The 21,013-nt window shown below is 46.1% G+C and overlaps 1 protein-coding gene across 3 annotated transcripts in view; it reads left to right on the forward strand.

The window, feature by feature from the left end:
• Positions 1 to 14,820, forward strand: part of Fpps (Farnesyl pyrophosphate synthase) — a 104,647-nt gene extending 89,827 nt beyond the window's left edge. For all 3 annotated transcript variants that reach the window (XM_069310369.1, XM_069310371.1, XM_069310370.1), the window contains 3 exons: positions 1,235 to 1,306; positions 8,929 to 9,126; positions 14,039 to 14,820. In XM_069310369.1, the coding sequence (XP_069166470.1) occupies positions 1,235 to 1,306; positions 8,929 to 9,126; positions 14,039 to 14,182 (414 nt within the window). In that variant the 3' untranslated portion in view covers positions 14,183 to 14,820. The remainder of the gene's footprint in view (positions 1 to 1,234; positions 1,307 to 8,928; positions 9,127 to 14,038) is intronic.
• Positions 14,821 to 21,013: the final 6,193 nt, after the last annotated feature.

A 21,013-nucleotide genomic window follows, 5' to 3' on the forward strand; every position in this document is an offset into this window, starting at 1 on the left:
CATCTGCAGGGTTATTAAATCTTGCCAGCCTGTGGTCTATCCTCATGCCCATGATGTTAGGAAGTTTGCTGCATTGGCTGCCATGTTTGCCAACATGTCTTTGGCTGATATTCAGGTGCGAGGATTTTGGAGGTCAAACAGGGTCCTGGCAGACCGTTATTTGGTTAATGTTTCTGCTCCTGGGCATTCCTGTATTGCTCTGGGTCATACGTTGCAACCAGTCATCTCGACTTCGCGTTGTCTCGTGTGTAGCATCCGCCACCTGGGTACGTCCCTTTTTCATTATCTTTGGTTATGTTTCTCCAGGGAGCTGTAGGAGCTCCCCATATAAAACCAGCATTGAATGTCATGAAACGCCATTTTTTGGGTGAGCCTCGGAGGCTCCCTGGCAACCCTCCCTCCCTCCCTCCGATCGGCGTTTTTTTGCGTTGTTATTTGATGCTTAGCTTCCAAACTGGAGTGCTAGGTAGCCAGTGCGGGGAGAGGAGGGAAAACCCCCAACCATTAGGTGGAGTTTTCCAGGGCCACTGCTCCCTGCACCTTTGTGAGGGGGCCAGGTTCTGGCTCATAGTCCTCGATAGGCTGAACTCCATAGACTAATGCCTTGGTCTAATGTATCGCATATTTGCCCGAAAGCTCCAGGGAGCCTCTGGGGCTCACCCAGAAAATGGTGTTTCATTACATTCATCTCTGGTTTTTTACATCCCCCATTGTTACACCCATTATTACACCCCAATATTACACCCCAATATTACACCCATCCCACCTGTACCTTCCTTCTTGTTCTTACCTGTCACCTAGCTCTTACCTCCTTCTAGGAATTTCCTCCTCTTACCTGCTCCTCACCTCTCACTCTCTCTCTCTCTCTTGCCTTACTTAATGCCCGAGCCTCCCTCGCTACCAACACAATTGACTTGATAATGGTCCAGGACAGAATGAAACATCGTTGACTCCTCATCTTCTGGTGTGTAGTTCAGTCATCATACCATACAGTACATGCAAACACACAAAAACACACACATCTTATATGTACTGTATACAAATAATAGTACTATATGATTATTTAGCTGTACAGTACTTTCATTGATCATATTGTAACAGCATATTCATCTATTTTAAAGACTATTAATTTCAAAAACTTTCAACATTAAAAAAAAAAAAAGAAAATGCAAAATATGTGGTTGGTTCTTCAATTATGTCTCATTTTAGTTCTAATTAATCATCCCTGCCTTAGGCTGGCATTACTGACAAAGAGCTGCACCGTCAAGCACGCACTATTTTGGTGGAGATGGGACAGTTCTTCCAGGTTAGTTTTTAATTGTTTTTGGCTTTGGAACTCTGAAATCATTGTATGTTTTTGTTTAGTGATTTTTCTTGTTAGGATTTTCATAAATATAGCATAATTGTCACTTGATAGCAATCATCTCTTCGCTTTTAATTCTTTTTTCAGTTGCTTTTATTTGATATACAATGTTGAATTTGAGACAAATTTGACTTAAATATCTTAAATATACACAATTTTTTTTTCAAGGGGACAATTTGTGGGTTTCATTTGAATGCTATACAGTTTTCTAATTTTAATGAGATTAAAGAGGGTTGGTGTTCTCTGTTGAAAAACTCAAGGCTAAATCAGAGGAATGTGTGTGTGGTAGTTACAGGGAGAAAATGGTGTGGTGTGTGGGAGTACCAGCGAGGGAGTGGTGTGTGGGAGTACCAGCGAGGAAGTGGTGTGTGGGAGTACCAGCGAGGGAGTGGTGTGTGGGAGTACCAGCGAGGGAGTGGTGTGTGGGAGTACCAGCGAGGGAGTGGTGTGTGAGAGTAACAGCGAGGGAGTGGTGTGTGGGAGTACCAGCGAGGGAGTGGTGTGTGAGAGTACCAGCGAGGGAGTGGTGTGTGGGAGTACCAGCAAGGAAGTGGTGTGTGAGAGTACCAGCGAGGGAGTGGTGTGTGGGAGTACAACCCAGTGTGTTGTGGGAGTTTGTTCTTCCCAAGTGGCTCTTTTATCTGACTCTTCTGATGACATTCAAGCATATCAGGCAGCTTCCGCTTTGCAGGTTTGTTTTGCCTGCCTTCAGTGGCCTAAGTTGTGTGACCAGTTAGTTGCTCCAGATCTGGCCCACCTTGTGTTTTGGGACCTGGAATATGAGATGTTGGAGAGCCCCTTGTTAGCTCTGTCCACATCTCCTCTTCGTTTCCCCTCAGGTGTGGGTTTACCGAACTTCTGTTCTTTGGCCCCAGCTTCTGGCACGAAAACCTCCGAGGGTTTCTGAGGTGGAACAGGGTTTAGCTTGGTATGTGACTCGGCCATCTGCGGGGGTGACTTCTTCCATTTCGGGCGTAGTGCCAGCTGGTCCTTCTGAGGTTTTGAGGTTTTCTTCCTGGCCAACCTCCTTCTTCTGGGACCTCTCTTCCTTGGGCTCCACTTTCCTATCCTGGGGAGTGGGTGTGGGTGCCAGCTCTTCCCGAGAGCTTTCATGTTTGGTTTCTGGGGTTTGGGTGGCGCTGAATAAGGGGCCTTGGATTCACTTGGACCCTAATTTGGTCTTCTTCCTGTTTGTTTAGGGCCTTTTTCTTCAATGGGATGAATTTTTTTATCACCTCTCCATCCTTCTTGTATATATTTGACATTAATATGGCTTTTCCCCAGGGATCATTTTCACATGCTGCTTGGCCCATTGGAAGCATTTTTTCAGAGGTTTCATTCCTCTTAGATTTCCCCATCAGTGCCTCAGGAGGATAGCTTCCAGTTCCTCCTGTGAGATCTGGAGTTTGCCTCTATGATGGATCCAGCATATTTTGAGTTTAGGTCTTCTTCACCTTATTGGCTGCTTTAAGAGGTCCCAGAGTTTTGCTGGAGGTGTTGACTGTGTTTCTGATGTTTTTGGGTTGTCCTTCTCTTGGACCGCTCAATGGCTGCCTGTTTGGTTCTATTCTTTCCTGGGACATGGGATTGCTGCAGCTCCATGCCTAGGTGCCTTTGCTGCTTTTGCCCTTGTGTTGGAGGACTTTGTCTCAATCGCTCTTGGGTTTGTTCATGTAGTTTTTGGCCCTTGTGGAGCTCCATGCCAATTGGTTCTTCAAAGACATCAAGGTACTCAGCTTTGTGTGGGTGTGGGTACCTTGGTGTCCACCATGGTGGCATTGACAGCTTTGCCTAATCTGTATGTGTGTATGCTCTCGGAGGAGGTGGCTGCACTTTACACTGCCTGTTTCAAGTGTTGACAGGCTGTCTTGGCGGCCCAGTTTCTAGATTTCACTTGGTTGTCACCTGCAGCTGCTTGCCAGCTGAAACTAGACTTGCTGTGTTCTCATGGTTTTCGTCTTCTCTTTTTGTAGGGCTGATACTTCACCAGCTATTGGTTGGGGTAGGCCCTCATTGGAGTCGTCAGATTCTGTGCTGTATGCACCTCCTGAGGCTGGGTTGTCTTCTGCTGTGTGCTCCGTTTATTGTGTATTGCAGAGGGGTACTGCTCATCATGGTTTGTTCCAGCCCTTTTTTGGTTCACCTATTTGTCCGGGTGGTGGGGGGCCTTCATGCCCAGTTTGCCAACTCCTGGCCCCACAATTTGTGGGCTTTCAGGATTGTTTCATGTAGTCAGCCTTGGAGTTGGGATCTCTTTCTCCCCTACCGGGGGTTGGAAGGGCATCTTTCCTTCTTGAGTCGGGTCATCTCAGAGTGGGGTTGCTTCAGGAGGGATAAAATGGACCATGTCTCATTTCTTTCCACTTCTGAGAAGGGACTCTACAGAGCCCCACTTCATCTTAAATCTTTTGCAGTTAATCATGTTTATCCCCTGCCTCACTTTCTGCATGACAACTTTGACCCAAGTTTGCCTTATGTTTGAGGCGAGTTCCTGGATGATTTCCCTGGACTACCGGGACACATACTGGCAAGTCCCTATACATCCAGGGTTATCTTGAGGTTATCATTGAAGTAGGCCTCAAATGCCAGGTTAGGAGCCGGCATTGCCTTCGGTTCCGTCTGCGTCTAGTCTGTGTGGTGATCGCTCTGTGCACAAGTCGGGTTCTCGTAAGGAGCATAAGCCCTTTCACGGTTTGCCTCATTCATGGAGCGATTGGGGGGGAAGGGAGGCTTGCTCTGTTCGCTCGTGCCTGGTTTCACGATATGTGGGCATTTTGGGTCGTTTCCCGTGACCTGCAGTGGCGTTGGGTGGCCTCTCCTCCTTTGGGGGCTTCAGGGCTGGCGGGGCAGGCCTCTTCTCCTGCACTCTGTCAGGTCATCTCGGCGTGGGTGCGCTTGAGCGTGGTTGAAACAATGACGTCTCTCAGGTGGGTTTCCCGCCTGTTTCCAGTCCCAAAACGGGGCTGTACGGACCTGTAGTTCATTCTGGACTTGTCCCGTCTGAACCCTTGGGTTTCTTGCCCCCTCCTTTCGGATGAACACTCTGTCCCAGGTCCGGCTTCTGGTTGGAACCAGGTTCTTGGATGGTGTTCCTGGACCTCAAGGATGCGTATTGGCACGTCCCAATTCATCCGGGGTTCAGAGACTGGCTTGGGTTTGTTGTGGGGAGTCTCGGATATCGCTTTCGTTGTCTCCCATTCGGGTTGAATCTGGCTCCTTACGTGTTCACACCCCTCACCTGGGTCGTGGTGGCCCGTCTGCATCTTTTAGGTATTCGGGTGTTGGCCTATCTTGACAACTGGCTGGTCTGGACTCCCAGTCGGTCCGCGTGTCTGCTCGCCAGGGATTTGGTTCTTTCCCAGCTTGCTGGGTTCGGGTTTCTGATTAATTGTTGGGAGTCCCATCTGGTGCCCTCCCAGGTTCGAACTTGGCTGGGTCTTGTGTGAGACTTTCAGACCGCTTCCTTGTCCCTCCCTCCGGATACTCTCCTTTGGATGTGGTCCCGCATGTGCTTGTTTCAGGGGGTGCTCCCGGGTCACACAGCGTTTGCTCGAGGGTTTGTGCGGGAGCCTGAACTTTGCGATGATGGTCTACCCGCCGGGTTGGGTTTGGCTTCGTCGACTGTTCTGGTTCCTTCAAGGACGTCCCTTCCACCTCTCTCGCAATCGCTGGGTTTGACCCCCTGGGGGCCTTTTGTTAGCGGCTGTGTCACCAGCTTCCTCTTTGGATTTTTCAGGCCTCAGTGCCTTGGCGCTTACCAAAGCCCCTCGCTCGACGCGTTCACGGATGCGTTCTCTCAGCTGGGGTTTTGTAACCAGTGCTCACCAGGCTGGTCAGGAGTGGTGGGGTTTGTCCCTTCGTCGGGCCCACAGCATTGTGTGGGAATTCCCGGCGGTCTGGTATTCGTTTCGGAGGGTTCGGGTCGCTCGCAGATCGACAATCCAGCTCCATTTGGACTGTTCCCCGGTTGTTCATTGCCTGAACCAAGGGGGTTCGTTGCAGTCCCTGGCTCTTTGGGGCTAGTCGTTTTGGGTGACTTTTCTGCTGAGTTCTCGGGATTTGACTTTCTTGGCCGTTCATGTCCGGGGGGTGTCCAACGTTCTGGCGGATGGCCTGTCCTGGTTCATTTCCCTGTCCACGGAACGGACCGTTGACTCCGACTCTTTCTGTTGACTCTACCAGACATTCGGGCACCCAGAGGTGGACTTCTTCGCGTCGGCGTGATCAGGGCATCTTCCGTTATATGTGGCGCTCTTCCCCAATTGCGAGGTGGTCAGGGTCAATGCATTTTGACAGGACTGGTCGAGGTGGGGGTTCCTGTAACTCTTCCTCCCAGTTAAGCTCGCTTGGAGACTTACCAGGAACGGGTAGCCGTCTTAGCCCCATGGTGGCTGCACCAGCCTTGGTTTCAGGCGCTGCTTGCTCAGTGTCCGAACCCGGAGATTTTCCTGCGGCTCCACCTTTTTCAGCAGATTAGTCCGCTCCACTATAAGACTGGTTCGATCTTCTCCTCAAGTCTTCGCGTTTGGTCTTTCTGATTCGAGTCTATCACCATCTGTATGGTGATCAGGTGGCTTCTTTGATGGTGTCCCACGTGCGGGCTTCATCTTGGCGGCAGTATGAAGTTTCCTGGCGGTCCTTCCGGTTCTTTTTGTCTCTTTCGCTGTACTTTGCTTTCGGTTAAGATTGTTTTGTCCTTTCTCTTGTGGCTGTTTCAGAACCGTCATCTTATGCCGAATACTGTCGCCTCATATCGTACGGTGTTGGTGGAGCCTCTGCAGTTTGCTTTCAGTATTGATGTTACTTCTACACTGTTTTGCAAGCTGTCTCAGGCGTTGTTTCACTTCCAGCCTGCTCAAGCGCCGCCTGAGCTGTCCTGGTCTTTGGACAGAGTTCTCTCTTATTTATCTTCTCTTCGATTTGTTGTGGGCCCTTCGGTTCAGGATTTTTTTTCGAAGGCTCTTTTCTTGTTGGTATTGGCCTCTGGGGGTTGGGTTGGAGAGCTTCATGCTCTCCTCCGGCGCAGAGGGGTTTTTGCTCCTTTTGGTTGTGGTGATAGGTTTGTTCGTTTGCAGCCATCTCCTATTTTTCTGGCAAAGAATGAGACTGCTGCTTTTCAGAGGGGTCCTTGGGTTGTTGATACTTGGTTGGTCAAGCCGGGGGTGCATCATGTGTTGAGTCCAGTTGAAGCTCTCCGCCGTTATTTGCACACCACAGCCTCAGTGACCAGGAGACGCACTTTGGGTTGATCTGGTTTCTCTTCTTCCATGTTTTCGGGTTCGGGTCTCTCAGGTCATCCGCAGGGTTATTCTGTCTAGCCAGCCTGTGGTCTATCCCCGTGCCCATGACGGTCGTAAGTTTGCTGCTTTGGCTGCCGTCTTTGGTAACATGTCTTGGGCTGACATTTGGGTGCGGGGTTTTTGGCGGTCGAACAGGGTCCTGGCTGCACACTACCTCGTTTATGTTCCTGGGCCTAGTCTGGCCTGTGCCACTTTGGGTCAGTGGTTGCAGCTTGTTGTCTTGACTTCGAGTTGAGGTGCAAGCACTGACCTCCTCCCAGGTAAGTCCCTCTAGTTTTTGTCATTGGTGATGTAGCTCCAGGGAGCCGAAGGGGCTCCCTCCAGCACCAGCATTAAATGTAATGAAACACCATTTTCTGGGTGAGACCCGGAGGCTCCCTGGCAACCCCCCCATCCCTGTGGTCGGCGGATTTTTTGCATGTTTTGACATCCAGCCTCGAACTGGAAGGTGAATCGCTGGCGTGGTGGGTCTTGGGCTCCCCCTTCCCCCTCCCAGGGAGGGGAGGAGCTGCGCAGACATGCGGCGCATCTCGTGTGACGTCATGCTCGTTTGCTCGTTTTTCTATTGGGGAGTTTGTCCTCTCGTTTATCTATTTTAGTCGTTTTAACTAGAATAGGAGTTTGTTTTGAGCCGCTTACCTTTCTGGGTGCCTGACCTGGCCGATGGCAGACATAGAATGCTCCAAATCCCATGTGCATTTCTATAGGCCATTGCTCCTTGGGCCTCTTTGAGGGGGGCCAGGTTCTTGTTCATGGTTCCCAGTAGGCCTAAAACTCCATTCACAATGATTGATGCCATAGTCTAATGATATACATATCAGCCTGGATAGCTTCGGGGAGCCTCCGGGTCTCACCCAGAAAATGGCTTTTCATTAAATTCAACGCTTGTTTTTTGCTTTGGGCTGGGGCTTCATGACCATTGCTCACGAGGTCATTCAGGGTAGTTGGTCACTAGCTTTTTGTCAGGCGCACAGTACAGTGCAGGAGTTATGGCCATGTGACATGCCCTGCTGGGTGTAGGGGTGTGGTGTTCTCCTTTGGTAGTGGGGAGTTCTGTTCTTTTGGCCCTATTGGGCAGTTTCTCTGTCTGCAGCCTTCCTCTTCTCTGGCTAGGAATGAGCTGGCTGGCTTTTGGAAGGTTTCTTTAGTTCTTGTTTTATGCTTGTTCAGCCAGGAGTGCATCATTTATTTTGGCAATCTACCATTCTTTGTTTGCCAGTTGGGCTGCTCTGGGGGCCATGTTGTTCATTGACCTTATATTTTTGGCTCTTTGTTCCAAGACCTGTTTGCTCTGGGTCTTCCATGGCTTCTTTCAGTTTAGCTAGCCTATAGCCTTCCTTCGGGTCCATGGTGCTCAGAAGTTTATGGCATTGTCAGCTGTTTTCGTTAATGTTTCTTGAGCTTTATTTGGGCTCTTGGATTTTGGCATTTCAACAGGAAGTTGGTGGTAAAGTTCTCCTGCTGCTGTGTCAGAGGTGTGTTGGGCTTGTATGGTAATGAGTACAGTTAATTGGCACTGCTTTTCCTTTCTTTAGGAGTTTCTGGCTTTTGCTTTCCTCCACCCCTGGTGTGTTCCATCTTTGTTCTTGTTCTCTGTGGTGAGATAGCAACAGGGAACCACCAAGGGGGCCTTCTCCAAAAAAAAAAAAAAAAAACTTTCGGGTAGGTCCTTGTTGGCTCACCGGACCTTCACTTCCCTGTTCAGGTGCATAGGTTGTCTTTTGTTGGTTCATAACTGATGGGTTGCCCCAGTCAGTTTAGAGCTCCCATTGCTGTCACCTGGCAGTAGGGAGGTGGAACTATTGAGTGAATGACCTAACTACTGTGTGTCTTGGTTTCAGATTTGTTCACATTTACCTTGCTGTTGTCTCCTATGCCTTGCTCTACTTTTTTATTGACTATTCTCTTGGTAAGAGTTAAATAGCATCCCCTGCTCTCTTAGCCTCTATGTTGGAGTTTTGGCCCCTGGTCACTTGTAAGCTTTGAGTGAGTTGCAAGGTGTAATGTGTGTGTGTTGAGCCACTGGGTAGCAAGCAACAGAGAGCAACCGAAGACCCACCAAAAAGAGGCATGTCATTACATTCGATGCTGGTTATTTATTACCCAATTTATGCTAAAATAATATATTTTATTTATACTGTACTGTACAAATGTGTCATTTGATTGATGAGATTCTTATTCTAAAGCTCTGTAGAAACAGTATATATACAGAATAGTAGTTAATAAAAGTGTTTGATAATATATTTGACTATGTGTTCTTTTCAGGTTCAGGATGATTATTTAGATTGCTATGGTGATTCATCTGTGACAGGCAAGGTAGGGACGGACATTGGTGAAGGCAAGTGCACTTGGCTGTCTGTGGTGGCTCTACAGAGGGCATCTCCTTCACAACGTCGCCTGATGGAAGAGCATTATGGTAACCCAGAACCGGAGAGTGTCAACAAAGTAAAAGATTTGTATATGGTAAGTAAATAATAATAATAATAGTAGGGTAGTGAATAATGGTAATTCACAGGTAACTACCAGTATTTGTTTATTTCTTGTAGGGGATATTGAGACTATGGTTCACTTTTCTGTGGGGATCCCCATTGGCTCCCTGAAGCAAATCAAAACAGACCACTGTCTGGTTAACCTGTGCAATCTACATCCAAAAAAGATCAAAATAACTTCCCCTAGAAAGAAAACCAAACAAGAAACCATTCGAGCGACTAGCACTTACGTTCGATAGTGGAGGTGCTAAAAGGAGCTGGTTCTGGTGAGCCGGCAGCCCGCCACTCCAGTTCTTGAACAGATGTGCTGGCGGTCACTTCGGTCATCTAGCCTCAAGTTCCTGTTCTGGATTTTTCCATGTGGCTATACCAGCAGTGTGTTTGGGTGTATGTGTTGGCCAAACACATACCCATATATGTATGTGTTGGCCAGGTGTCTTCTTGTATGCAGAGCTCCATGTGCCTAGGGTGAACTTCCCTATTCACAACGTCGCCCTAACTCCCTTCCTTCCTTCCTCTCGGATCTTCCCTGGGAAGGTTCGGGAGGCCCTTGGCATGTACCTCCTGCAGACCCGGTTTATGCCTCTGTGATGGATCTGGCTTCGTTTGAGTTTGGTGAGTCTTCGATGTATTGGGTGTGTTATGAGGTTCTGGAGTCTTCCTGGCTGGCAGATTGCCCCTTTTTCTCTCTTGGAGCTTGGATTGGCTTTTGTCGTACCCGCACGCTTGAGTGGCGGGAGGTTTCTTCAGTGATGTAGGTATTTTTATGGGGCTCACTAGAATTCCTCAGTGAGTGCCTCTTCACCCATGCGCTTCCTCATGATGTGAGTCTGGTGCAGTTGCGTGCTCAGGTTCTCATTCTTTCGGCTGCTTTGCGGCGGAGGAGCTTCGAACTATCGTGCATTTGGCCTCGGTCTTGTGCTTCTTCGGTCTTCTGGAGCTGTTTTTGGATTGGCTTTCGGAGGATGAGGGGACGTTGAGTGAGGAGCCTTCTGCTGGAGTTCTGGTTTTAGCTGTTGAGGAGTCATCTGCCTTGCTGAAGCTGTTTGTGCCGATTCTCCGAGAGGTTTTTTCCTCCTCCACGTTTTTCTCCTCTTGCCTCACGTGTCAGCAGATCGTGCTGGCTTTGTCTTTGGATTTAGCTTGGGCCCTGGCTCTGCAGTCTTCCTTGCTGTTCTGTTCACTGTTGTTCCCAGAGGACATCGTTGCCCAGTTTCTGTCAGCGGCTTTGGGCAGTTGCCATCCTATTTTGAACTTGTTGGCACAAGAGGACAGGGGGATTATACCCAGTCCTCTTGGTTGGGTCGTGCCAGAGCTTGGGCCTCAGTTGATTGTGTAGGTTTATGATGCTAGTTGCTGCATCGGTGGGTTCCCCAGGGTCTTTGTCATCTGGCTGGCACAGTGTTCACTCTGTGCGACTATTGGCTTCACAGGGTTTGCTTCGGCCCTTTTGGGCCAAACTCCATTCAGCCAATAGAGTTCAGCCTACCAGGGACCACAAGCCAGAACTTTGCCCCCTCAGAAAGGCAAAGGGAGCTATAGAAACTCCTCATGTGGTTTGGGGGCATTTCATGTCTGCCAGCGACCACCTATCCGCACAGCTCTCCCCCTCTGCCCCCTCCCCCCAGCTGGAGGGGGCAGAGCAAACCAGGAGTCCCCCTAATATTTGACACGTAATAATATTAACCCCCTAATATTTCGCCAACAAACTGGAGCGATCCAGTTTGTTGGCTAAAGCGATCCGGGGTGGATATCATCTCTGGCCTTGGTTTCCATGCAGAGTTTACCTTTGTGGTGTCCTGCTGTTTGTGGTGTGGTGGCCAGGTGTACCTGAAGTATACCAGGGCTGCATGCACTTAGGGCAGCCTTCCCTAAGTGCCCCTGTGAGTACTACCATTGCATATCAGGGTTATCTTCCCTGGTGTTTTTGGAACGCCATTTCCGTAGGGGTTTTTGTTGGTCTTTCTTTCCCATCATGCCGGGTTCGGGTTCCTGGTGCAATGGAGAAAGTCCCATCTGATTCCGTCCCAGGCTCGGTCTTGACTGGGTCTTATGTGGGACTCTGGGACCGCTTCCTTGTCTCTCCCTCCGGTGTCGATGCTGCAGCTGCAGTCCCGCCTCTGGCTGTTTCGGGGAGATTCCCGGATCACTCGGCAGTTGCTTGAGCAGTTGTGTAGGAGTCTGAACTTTGCCGTGCTGGTTTACCCACCGGCTTCGGTATCTGTTCTGTTTCCTTCAGGTCCTCCTTTTCGCCTCTCTTGCGATCACTGGGTTCAGCCTCTGGGGGCCTTGCGCCGGTTGCTGTATCACCGGCTTCCTCTTCGGTGCTCGCCAGGCTGGCCAGGGATGGTGGGGTTCGTCCTTTCGTCGGGCTCACAGCACTGTGCAGGGGTTTGCGGCAGTTTGGCTGTCGCTTCGGAGGCTTTGGGTCACTCGAAGGTTGACGATCCAGCTCCATTCGGACTGTTCTTTTCGGTCCATGCTTCTTTGAGGCTGGTCGCTTCGAGTGACTTATCTGCTGGATTCTCGGGACTTGGCTTTCTAGGCAGTTCATGTCCAGGGAGTGTCCAATGTTCTGGCAAACGACCTGTCCCGGTTCATTCCCCTGTTTACAGAATGACGGTCGATGCCAACTCCTTCAGTTGGCTCTGCCGGACGTATGGGCGCCAGGAGGTGGACCTCTTCGCGTTGGCGTGGTCTCGATATACGTGGCACTGTTCTCCAACTGCAAGGCCATCGCGGTAGACGCTTTTCGGCAGGACTGGTTGCTTGCTTGTTTCCTTGTTTCCTTAAGTTGTAGGGCGCGTTTTGGCTCCCTGTTCAGTTTTCGGTTGCATTTTCTTACCAAGTGGCGATTTGTTTTGTTATGCCTACCTTTCTGGGTGCCAATTCTGGTTGATGGCAGACACGGAATGCCCCCAACCACATGGGGGGTATAGGCCATTGCTCCCTTTGCTTCTCTGAGGGGGCCAGGTTCTGGCTCGTGGTCCCCGGTAGGCTGAACTCCATTGACCAAAGCCCTGATCTAATGTATAGCATATTAGCCGGATAGCTCCAAGGAGCCTCTGGGGCTCACCCAGAAAGTGGCGTTTCATTACATTCAACGCTGTTTTTTTGTTGACTTTGGTCTCTGTGGATCGGGTTGGGGAGCTTCATGTTCTCCAACATCTCTGAGGGTTCTGTTCATTTGGTCCAGGTAGTCGTCTTGTTCATTTACAGACTTCTCCTTCTTTTCTGGCAAAGAATGAGGTGGTGGGTTTTCGGATGGATCCAGTGGTTGTGAATGCTTATTTGGTTAGGCCGGGGGTGCATCACGTGTTGTGTCCAGTGGTGGTTTTATGCCACCACCTGCAGGTCGTTGGTTCTGTGATGGTGGACGCTCTTTCGGTGGATCCGGGTTCCCCTTAGCTTCCGGGTAGTTGGCTTCAGAGAGCCGACGGGGCTCCCCCCAGAAAACCAGCATTAAATGTAATGAAATGCCATTTTCTGGTGTGTCCAGGAGGCTCCCTGACATCCTCCCTCCCTTCCTCCCTCTCTCCCTCCCCCCTTTCAGTAGGCAGTTTTTTTCATTGTTCAAAAACTGGAGTGGTGGGCTGCTGACTCTGGTGAGCTGGCTCCCCCCTTCCCCCCCTGCAGGGGTTGGGAGGGGGTAATGCTAATGAGCAGAAGCACTAGTTACATGAAGGGTTGCTTGTTTGGTTTTCTTTTTAGGGGAGTTATTTTTATCTTTTTTGATGTAGATTGCACAGGTTAATCAGACAGTGGTCTGTTTTGATTCACCTACCTTTCTGGGTCCTTCCCCAGTCGATGACAATTATGACACACTTTAAATGTGAAGTGTTCATAGGCTCCCTGTGCCTCTGAGGGGACCAGGTTCTGGCTCAAGATTCCCGGTAGGTCAAAGAACCCCGTGACTGATGACTCCCAAATTAATATAGCACATATCAGTTCAGATAGCTTAGGAAGCCTCTGGGGCTTACCCAGAAAATGGCCTTTTCATTACATTCAACACTAATTTTTTTCATGCCAAGCTGGTCTCTAGATGGTGTCTCAAGTCTATCTTTACACTGTCTCTCTTCCTCATTGATCTTGAGGTTATTTTGAGAGGATTTCGGGGCTTAGCATCCCCGCGGCATCCCCTTATTGTTACACACCCGCAAGAAGCAGCCCGTAGCAGCTGTTTATCTCCCAGGTACCTATTTACTGCTAGATAACAGGGGCATCATCATGAAAGAAACATTTTGCCCATTTGTTTCCACTTCCACCGGGGATCGAACCCGGAACCTCAGGACTACGAATCCGAAGCGCTGTCCACTCAGCTGTCAGGCGATGAAGACCATTTGTAAATATCCTTGTCAGGTTAGGAAGTAAGGTCACTGAGAGCCTGCTACTGGGATAGGGTCCTGATGGACCATAGTAGCCCATAATAGCTTAGGGACTGTCTCTATAAGGAGTATTTAACTACCCCTGGACTCTTTATATTTTCAGTATTATGGTATGATTGGTGTATGTGAAATAATGTTTTGGTTGCAGTTTGATTAATTTTGAAATCAGATTGAGGCAGGTAAAGCCCAAAATGACATTGGCTCACAATTAGTTATGGGCTAATTTTCATTACATAAGAACATAAGTATAAAGGTAACTGCAGAGGACCTATTGGCCCACACGAGGCAGCTCCTATTTATAACCACCCAATTCCACTCATATACATATCCAACCCATGTTTGAAACAATCAAGGGACCCCACCTCCACCACGTTACGTGGTAAACTAATTACAAACTAAACTAATTAAATTTAGAGCCTTACAATAAAAATACCTGAACACTTTGAAAGCTTCTTTTTATTGTTTAAAAAAAGAAGTTGCTAATAAATCAATATTTTCCAGGAATTAGGCCTGCCAGCAACTTACCGTGCATATGAAGACTCTACATCCTCAATGATACGTATTCATATTCAACAAATTTCTCGAGGCTTAAACCACAATGTCTTCTTTAAATTCCTTGACAAGATACACAAGAGATCTAGTTAGAACACTTGCTGGATTTCTACAATTTTGGACTGTTTTCCATGATAAAGAAATTTCCTAGCTATCCATGTACAGTATTTTAAAAACCACAAGATTACTGCAATCAAATTAAAAATAGTGTGTGCTCTGTAGACCTTCTTATTTTATAACATTTAGTAATACAATTTTATTTGCTAATTTCTTTTGGCAACAGAATGCTCAAAATTACATTTTTATCTTGAATACTTGTTTATATCACCAATGTGATTTTAGGGTGATTTTCCTTAATGGTGGATATACAGTATATGATTCCTTAAATAGACTGAATTGTTTGTTACATTATTGTTGTATTATACTAGAATATTTATAAAGGTACTTTCATCGTTGTATGCATGTTATACATATACTTTATATCAGTTTCAGTTATCAAGTAGGAATATTTAAACAGATATTTACAAAGAAAAATTTGTATAAAAAGCAAGAATACTGTAATTAAAGTTTGATAATTCATTTGTTTCTTTGCTTATGTACTTATTTATTGTGTTGAGGGGCATGCTTGTGATATATATAGACTATGCTTACAGTTCAGTGTACACTTGTTAAATGTATAAAACACTTAGGCTACTCGGCACTTATTTGCACAATAAAGGTTGTGAAAATTTGATTTGTTTTGAATTTATGCTAATGACAGTTCAAGAACCAAAAATTTATGAATTATTTTCATTTTAGTTTTATACATGCCAGAAATTGGATTTATGTTTATTTTATTATTCTGTCTGTTTTGATTTAGCTGTTTTGATTTTTTTATTAATACATAGTTACATAAGTAATTACAGTAATATTTTTTATGAATTTTGTGTGACTTAGCTTATGGGATATTTATTTCTGTGTCAAATAAAATGTAATTATTTTCTTGAAGCTAGTGCATTCATATACAGTATACAGATGACTTCTTTAAGAGATATTATTGCTATAAATTAAATGTTTATTGAGTATACATGTACTGTATTCACAAATATTTAATAATATTTATTAATTATATTCACTGACAAAATTTATCCCCTAAAACAAATAAGTGCAAGAATATGATTTAGTGAAGATTATATGGCAAAGCACGAATAGTTTTTGCCATTCACAGGTAAATAAAGCAATGAAGTTACATACCATTGACTGTATGTACACGTGTTTCTCATGTATCTCTCACACGTTTAGTCAATAAATAGGCTTTTGATAAGTTTTCTCCCTTGGGTAAGCCCAGTCTGCCTTTTCTGCGCCATTTTGATACAGCTTAGGAAATACTTATGAGTTCCTCCTAGAAATCAAGTGTTGAATATATAATGAAACTCCCTTCTCTGGTGTGGCCTTTGTGGCTCCCCAGCACCACCATGTTTCCTTCTTTCCTGTAGGGTTATGAGGTTTTGCACAGATGGCTCCAGAGTGAGGAAGCCAGCTGTCTGAGTCCTCAGGTTACCTGGGCTACCATCTGATTGTGGTGAAGCACATTTCAGTAAGGGAATTTACCACTGCAATGATCATTTGCCTTGTTTACTTAAGGGTGCCTGATTTTCTTAACGCAATCGCTTGTTTCGTTGCTCTGTATTTTCTTGGCATGTTTGATCAACTATAGATCAGCTCCTGGCTCCTCATATATGATAAATGGATCTAACAGGCCTGGTCTGTTGCATTAAGGTTTAATGGTACCAGAGTTATTGTTGTCCCCTAACTCCCCTTGCCACTTCGAGGGGGTAAAGGGTATTTATGTAGCTTCAGGGCACCAATCCTCCCAGCCACTGGGCATGGCGAGAAGGCACCCCTAACCATACGTAATTCCCTATCAAACACAAACTAAAATACACATAAATGGCAGATCTCATCACAACCCACAAGAGTTAAGATGATAAATTTCACAACGGCACTAGAAGCCACTCGAAAAAGGCATTACATTATTTCCAATGCTGATTTATTGCTATTTATGATATGTTGTCTAAATTAGCTAGACATATTAAATGTTAAATCAAAATTTATTCATAGTTTGAAAGAAAATGCATAAAATGCTTTAATTCTTTATGCTGTTTGTTTAACATTTCCATTAGTGGCCTCGAATAGGGAAGGAAGCGGACGGTTTGTCTAAGGTCCCCCCATTTGACTTGATAATCTTTTCCAGTTGGATTTTGAAATTCAACAGAGTCTTTGCATTTACTGCTTTGGTGGGTAGGTGGTTCCATAAGTTTATAACTTTGAGGGTAAAAAAAGCATTTCCTGTTCTCGGTCCTACGTTGTGGCTTGTCTAGCTTGAAACTGTTGCTCCTTGTTTGTGTCACATTTGACCTTTTGAAGAAATTTTTTTGTTCAACTTCCACCAAATTGTTCAGTATTTTAAAAGTTTCAATGAGATCTGCCCTCTCGTGCCTGGTTTGCAGTATTGTTAGCCCTGTGGCCCTCAACTGTTCCTGATACGAGAGATGACTTGGCTCTGGAATTATTTTTGTTATTCGGTGTTGCACCTTCTCCAGAGCAGCTATGTCCTTTTGAAGATGGGATCTTCAAGCTTGGATAAAATAATCCAAATGGGGCCACACTAGAGATTTATACAATTCAATCACTACCTTCCTTTCCTTAAAGTCAAAGGTGTACTTGATTATTCCAAGGGTTTGGTTAGCTTTTCTGTGGGAAGTACCGTCGGCTCCCTGAAGCTAACAGAACTAATATGTGCTATATTAGTTTGGGGTCATCAGTCACAGGAGTCCTTATTCCTAATGGAAACCACGACCCAGAACTTGGTCCCCTCAGAGAGGCACAGGGAACAATGGCCTATGAGCACTTTACATATAAAGTATTGTATGTCATAATTGCAAGGGATTGGGGAAGGCACCCAAAAAGATAGGCAAATTAAAACATACCACACTCTGGTGAAAATTGTGACCTACTTCCGAGCATAGCAAAAGAACTCCCCAGAAAGAAAACAAACAAACAAGCAACACTTCATCTAACTAGCATTTCCACTCATTAGTGCTAAACCCTTCCTTCCCTTGGGCCTACCACTCCAGTTCGAGAACTGATGTGCTGGCAGTCGGATCGGTCACCTCTGGCTTCAAGTTCTTGTTCTGAATTTTGCCCTGTGTGGCTGTACCAGCAGTGTGTGTGTGTGGTTTGGTGGCCAGGCGTCTTCTTATACACGGAGCAGCATGTGCCTAGGGCTATCTTCCCTATATGCTTCGTAAGTACTACCCTTGCATTTCCGGGGCTATCTTCTCTGGGGTGTTGGGGACTCACTCCCCATTAGAAGGCTTCATTGCTTGAAGTTGTTTTTGCCCTTGGGGTACGTTAGGGGTCTTGGGCTTTCCATCTTGCCCCAGGAGGGAAAGTGTTTTTGGCTAGCTGGGACGCACTGTGGTTTGTGCAGCCTGCTGTACTTCAACGCTGCAGCCGATGTTTCTCTCTGACTGCCAGTTTGTTTGTTGTTTGTCTTCAGGGGCTTTTAGTTTCTTTTTTGGGTGTTTTTATCATTTATGGACAGTGGAGGTCTGCCTAGCCTCTTATTAGTCTATCCTAGTTGGTGTTGGTGGTCTTCCTTTGTTGCCCCCCGAGGTTTCACTGCTGCTACTGGTGGTCACTTTGCCTGCTACTAGACAGGGGTTCTACCTGTTTAGCTGGCCCCATTGCCTGGGCTTCCCATAAAGCTAATTCACCCTACAGGCCCTGGAAAACCCCTGTGGGCTCGGTCATACAATAAATACTTCTTCCGAGCCCGCTCTCACTTTGTGCAAAGTTGAAGGTTGTTGTCGCCCCTGCCTCAGGGAGACTATCATCCGTACCGCCTCTGTCATGATGCCTGTTGGGTTGGGGACACCTATGACCCGGAGTCTTATGGGGCCCTTGTTCCCTGTTTGCACTTAAATTTACTCATTCCTTGTCTGTTGATCTCAGGGATCAGGAAGCGGCTGTGTTGCATGCTCGATTCTCCTTCTTGCAATGAGTCAGGTTGGTTGCCCAGTTGGAGGCCCCAGAGCTGCCCTGCTTGGGTTTAGGGATCAGGATTTGGGGGCATTTGGTCACTTTGACCTTGGTTCCTTCCGTGCCTCTACTTCCTTCCCAGGTAGGTGTGATTTGCCCTGTTCCTTCCTTTCCCCTGCTTCTGGCTCATAAATGTCTGAGGGTTTCGGAGTTGGGGCAGGGTTTTGCTCAAGATGAGGCCCGGGTGGCTTCAGGGGCTGCCCTTTCCAATTCAGGCGCGGAGGTGGTTGAGCCCATTTTCCCACTAGGGGCTTCTGGATTGACCCAGCAGACTCCCTTCTCCGAAACCTTTACCGTGGACTCCACTTTTTCTTTAGGGGTGGTGGGCGTCGATGAGGTCTCTCCTCTGGCACCTTGGTCAGGGGTTCCCGGACTCTGGGGGAAAGTTCAGTTGGAGCTCTTGGGTTCCTTTTGTCCCTGCTTAGGCCATTGTGCTCTTTGGGCATGGCTTGTTGCTGCAGGGATGGGTTTTTTCCCCTCCTTCCCTTTATGAATTTGTATTACTGTATCTGTCAGCGTGATTTACGCATCCTCACATCAAACGCATCCATCTTTTGCTTGGATGTTAAAAAAAAAATTAAAAATAAAGTTAAGAAAAAATTCTAATTTTTGTTTTGTTTTGTAAATGTGGTTAAATGTGTTCCCTGACCACATAATTTTTTTTTTTTTTTTTTTTTTTTTTTTTTTTTTTTTTTTTTACTTACCAATGACGCGAATGAGCCGATAAATCTGATGATGATGTCATGAGATGTGCTTGCTCAAGCAGCATGCGTTCCATCGGCATCGCGCACAGTATTCAAGCAGCCAGAGTTGCTACGAATTTATTTTTGCAGCATTATTTACAGTGTCTATGGCATATTTTACCACAATTTTTTTTGCTGATATCGTTCAATATCAGTGTCACTGATGTAGTATTAAAAAACAACTTGTATATATTCAACACACACTTACATATTAGTGTCACAATTATGGACAAACATATGTTTTCTTTTTCAGTAAATCTAAAATGTATTTTGATTTTTCATCAATATATACACACACACTCACTATGTACAGGTTTTTCCACCATTATTGGACATTTAGAAGTCGTGTTGAGCGCCCCTGACTTCTAATAGGGAAGTGTCAAGTGTGATATTCTCTGAAGTACTTGACATGACACAAAGGAACAACACACGCTTCGCACCGTGTTAGCACCAATTTACATTTCTGTGGCCCTTTATGTGTGGTCTTACACACAATGCACTTATGCTGGCCTATTGCACCCTTTCCAGTAGGTGGTAAATTGTCTATTGCATGTACTTTAAAGCCCTCCCTGTAAGCCAGCCTGGGTGTAGAAGCATGGTGCAATACTGGGTTGTGAATGGGTCTTCGTATGCCAGGGATTTCTTTGCCAAACTTGTTTAGTAATTGTATCACAACAGAAAAAGTAAATGCATGGAAATTTTGTTTATGACCTGTTTTCACCAGATACATATTGTAATTGTTCAGCATGGTTACATCAACAAGGGGGAAAATCATCTTGGTCCACTTCACTGTTTTCCGTCCCCACTTGACAGCGCCCACCATCAAGTCACATTTATCAACCAAACACATGTTTATGTTATAGTCCATAACACAATCTGGTTTATATATTAGTTTGTTTCATTACTTTGTCCACCTTGCCACTGTTCACCATTGTACCAGTCTGAATGGTTGTCACATGTTCACTTCTCACCTGTCTTTTGCACTGCACAAAGTATTTTACCAGTTTTTCTTACCTGGCATTCTTCTTCATTACCTGGCAATAACTTCAATATTATTGTCAAACACTGGCATTTCCCTTCTTTTTGCCTTTACTGTGCCACACACTCCAGTTCTGTTATCAAGCAAGAACCTAGTTAGCAAGGGACTTGTATAATAGTTATCTGTGTAATAATATACTGTACATGTGTGAGTATATAATAAAATATGTGGCCTTTGTTCAGCTATGGTGCCAGCAGTGTCTTCACCACACTACCTGAGAAGCCATGTTGGTTATTACCAGGAATGTCTACATTGGTAACAGAATATATTATCACGTATAACACAATTCCTGTTTCACAGTCACAGAGTACAAAGAATTTCAGTCCAAATCTGGGGCATTTGGAGGGAATATACTGCTTGAAGGCAACACGTCCTTTGAAAAGCACAAGGGATTCATCAATTGCCAGCTTCGTAGCTGGTACGTAGAAATCCTTGAACTTTCCAATAAGTGCGTTCAGAATGTGCCTCACCTTCCAAAGTCTACCATCCTCTATCTGGTCTTCATTACTTGCAAAATACACGTGAGGATTATCACATACCTGTCTCGAGACATATTTGCTGGACATAGGTGTTGGAACACATTGGTCTTTGGTCCAATAATCTGTGAGAACGTGTTTTACACAGTGTTTAATCAACATACATAGTGCAAAAAATACATACATTTCACCTACATTAGTCTCCTCACTTGCAATGAATTCAGCCGCGTCTTTGTTCGTTTGGTGAACAATATGTTCCATGAGCAGCTCATCAAATATACAGTAAAAAAGTCCATTTCACACATGTCCTCACCAGTATTAGGGAAAAGGTCTGTAATCCCAACATCTATATGTCAGAGGCAGGAATTTTTCGAACAAAATCTGCACCATCACTCCACACAAATACACCTGCTGTCTTCCGAGATACAACAGCGGCACCACGGCGAGGAATCTGTAGACTGGGAGCTGAAGCCCATCTACACACAATACGAGCGTGAATGGAAGATGAGGAAAAATCTGTTGATCTTGAGGGGCTTTGTTCCTCACTGTCTCCATGTGGTGCCATGCGGCGGGGTTTGCCTGG

The sequence above is a fragment of the Procambarus clarkii genome, chromosome 67, assembly GCF_040958095.1.
Source record: "Procambarus clarkii isolate CNS0578487 chromosome 67, FALCON_Pclarkii_2.0, whole genome shotgun sequence".
In the NCBI taxonomy this organism is placed as follows: Eukaryota; Metazoa; Arthropoda; class Malacostraca; order Decapoda; family Cambaridae; genus Procambarus; species Procambarus clarkii.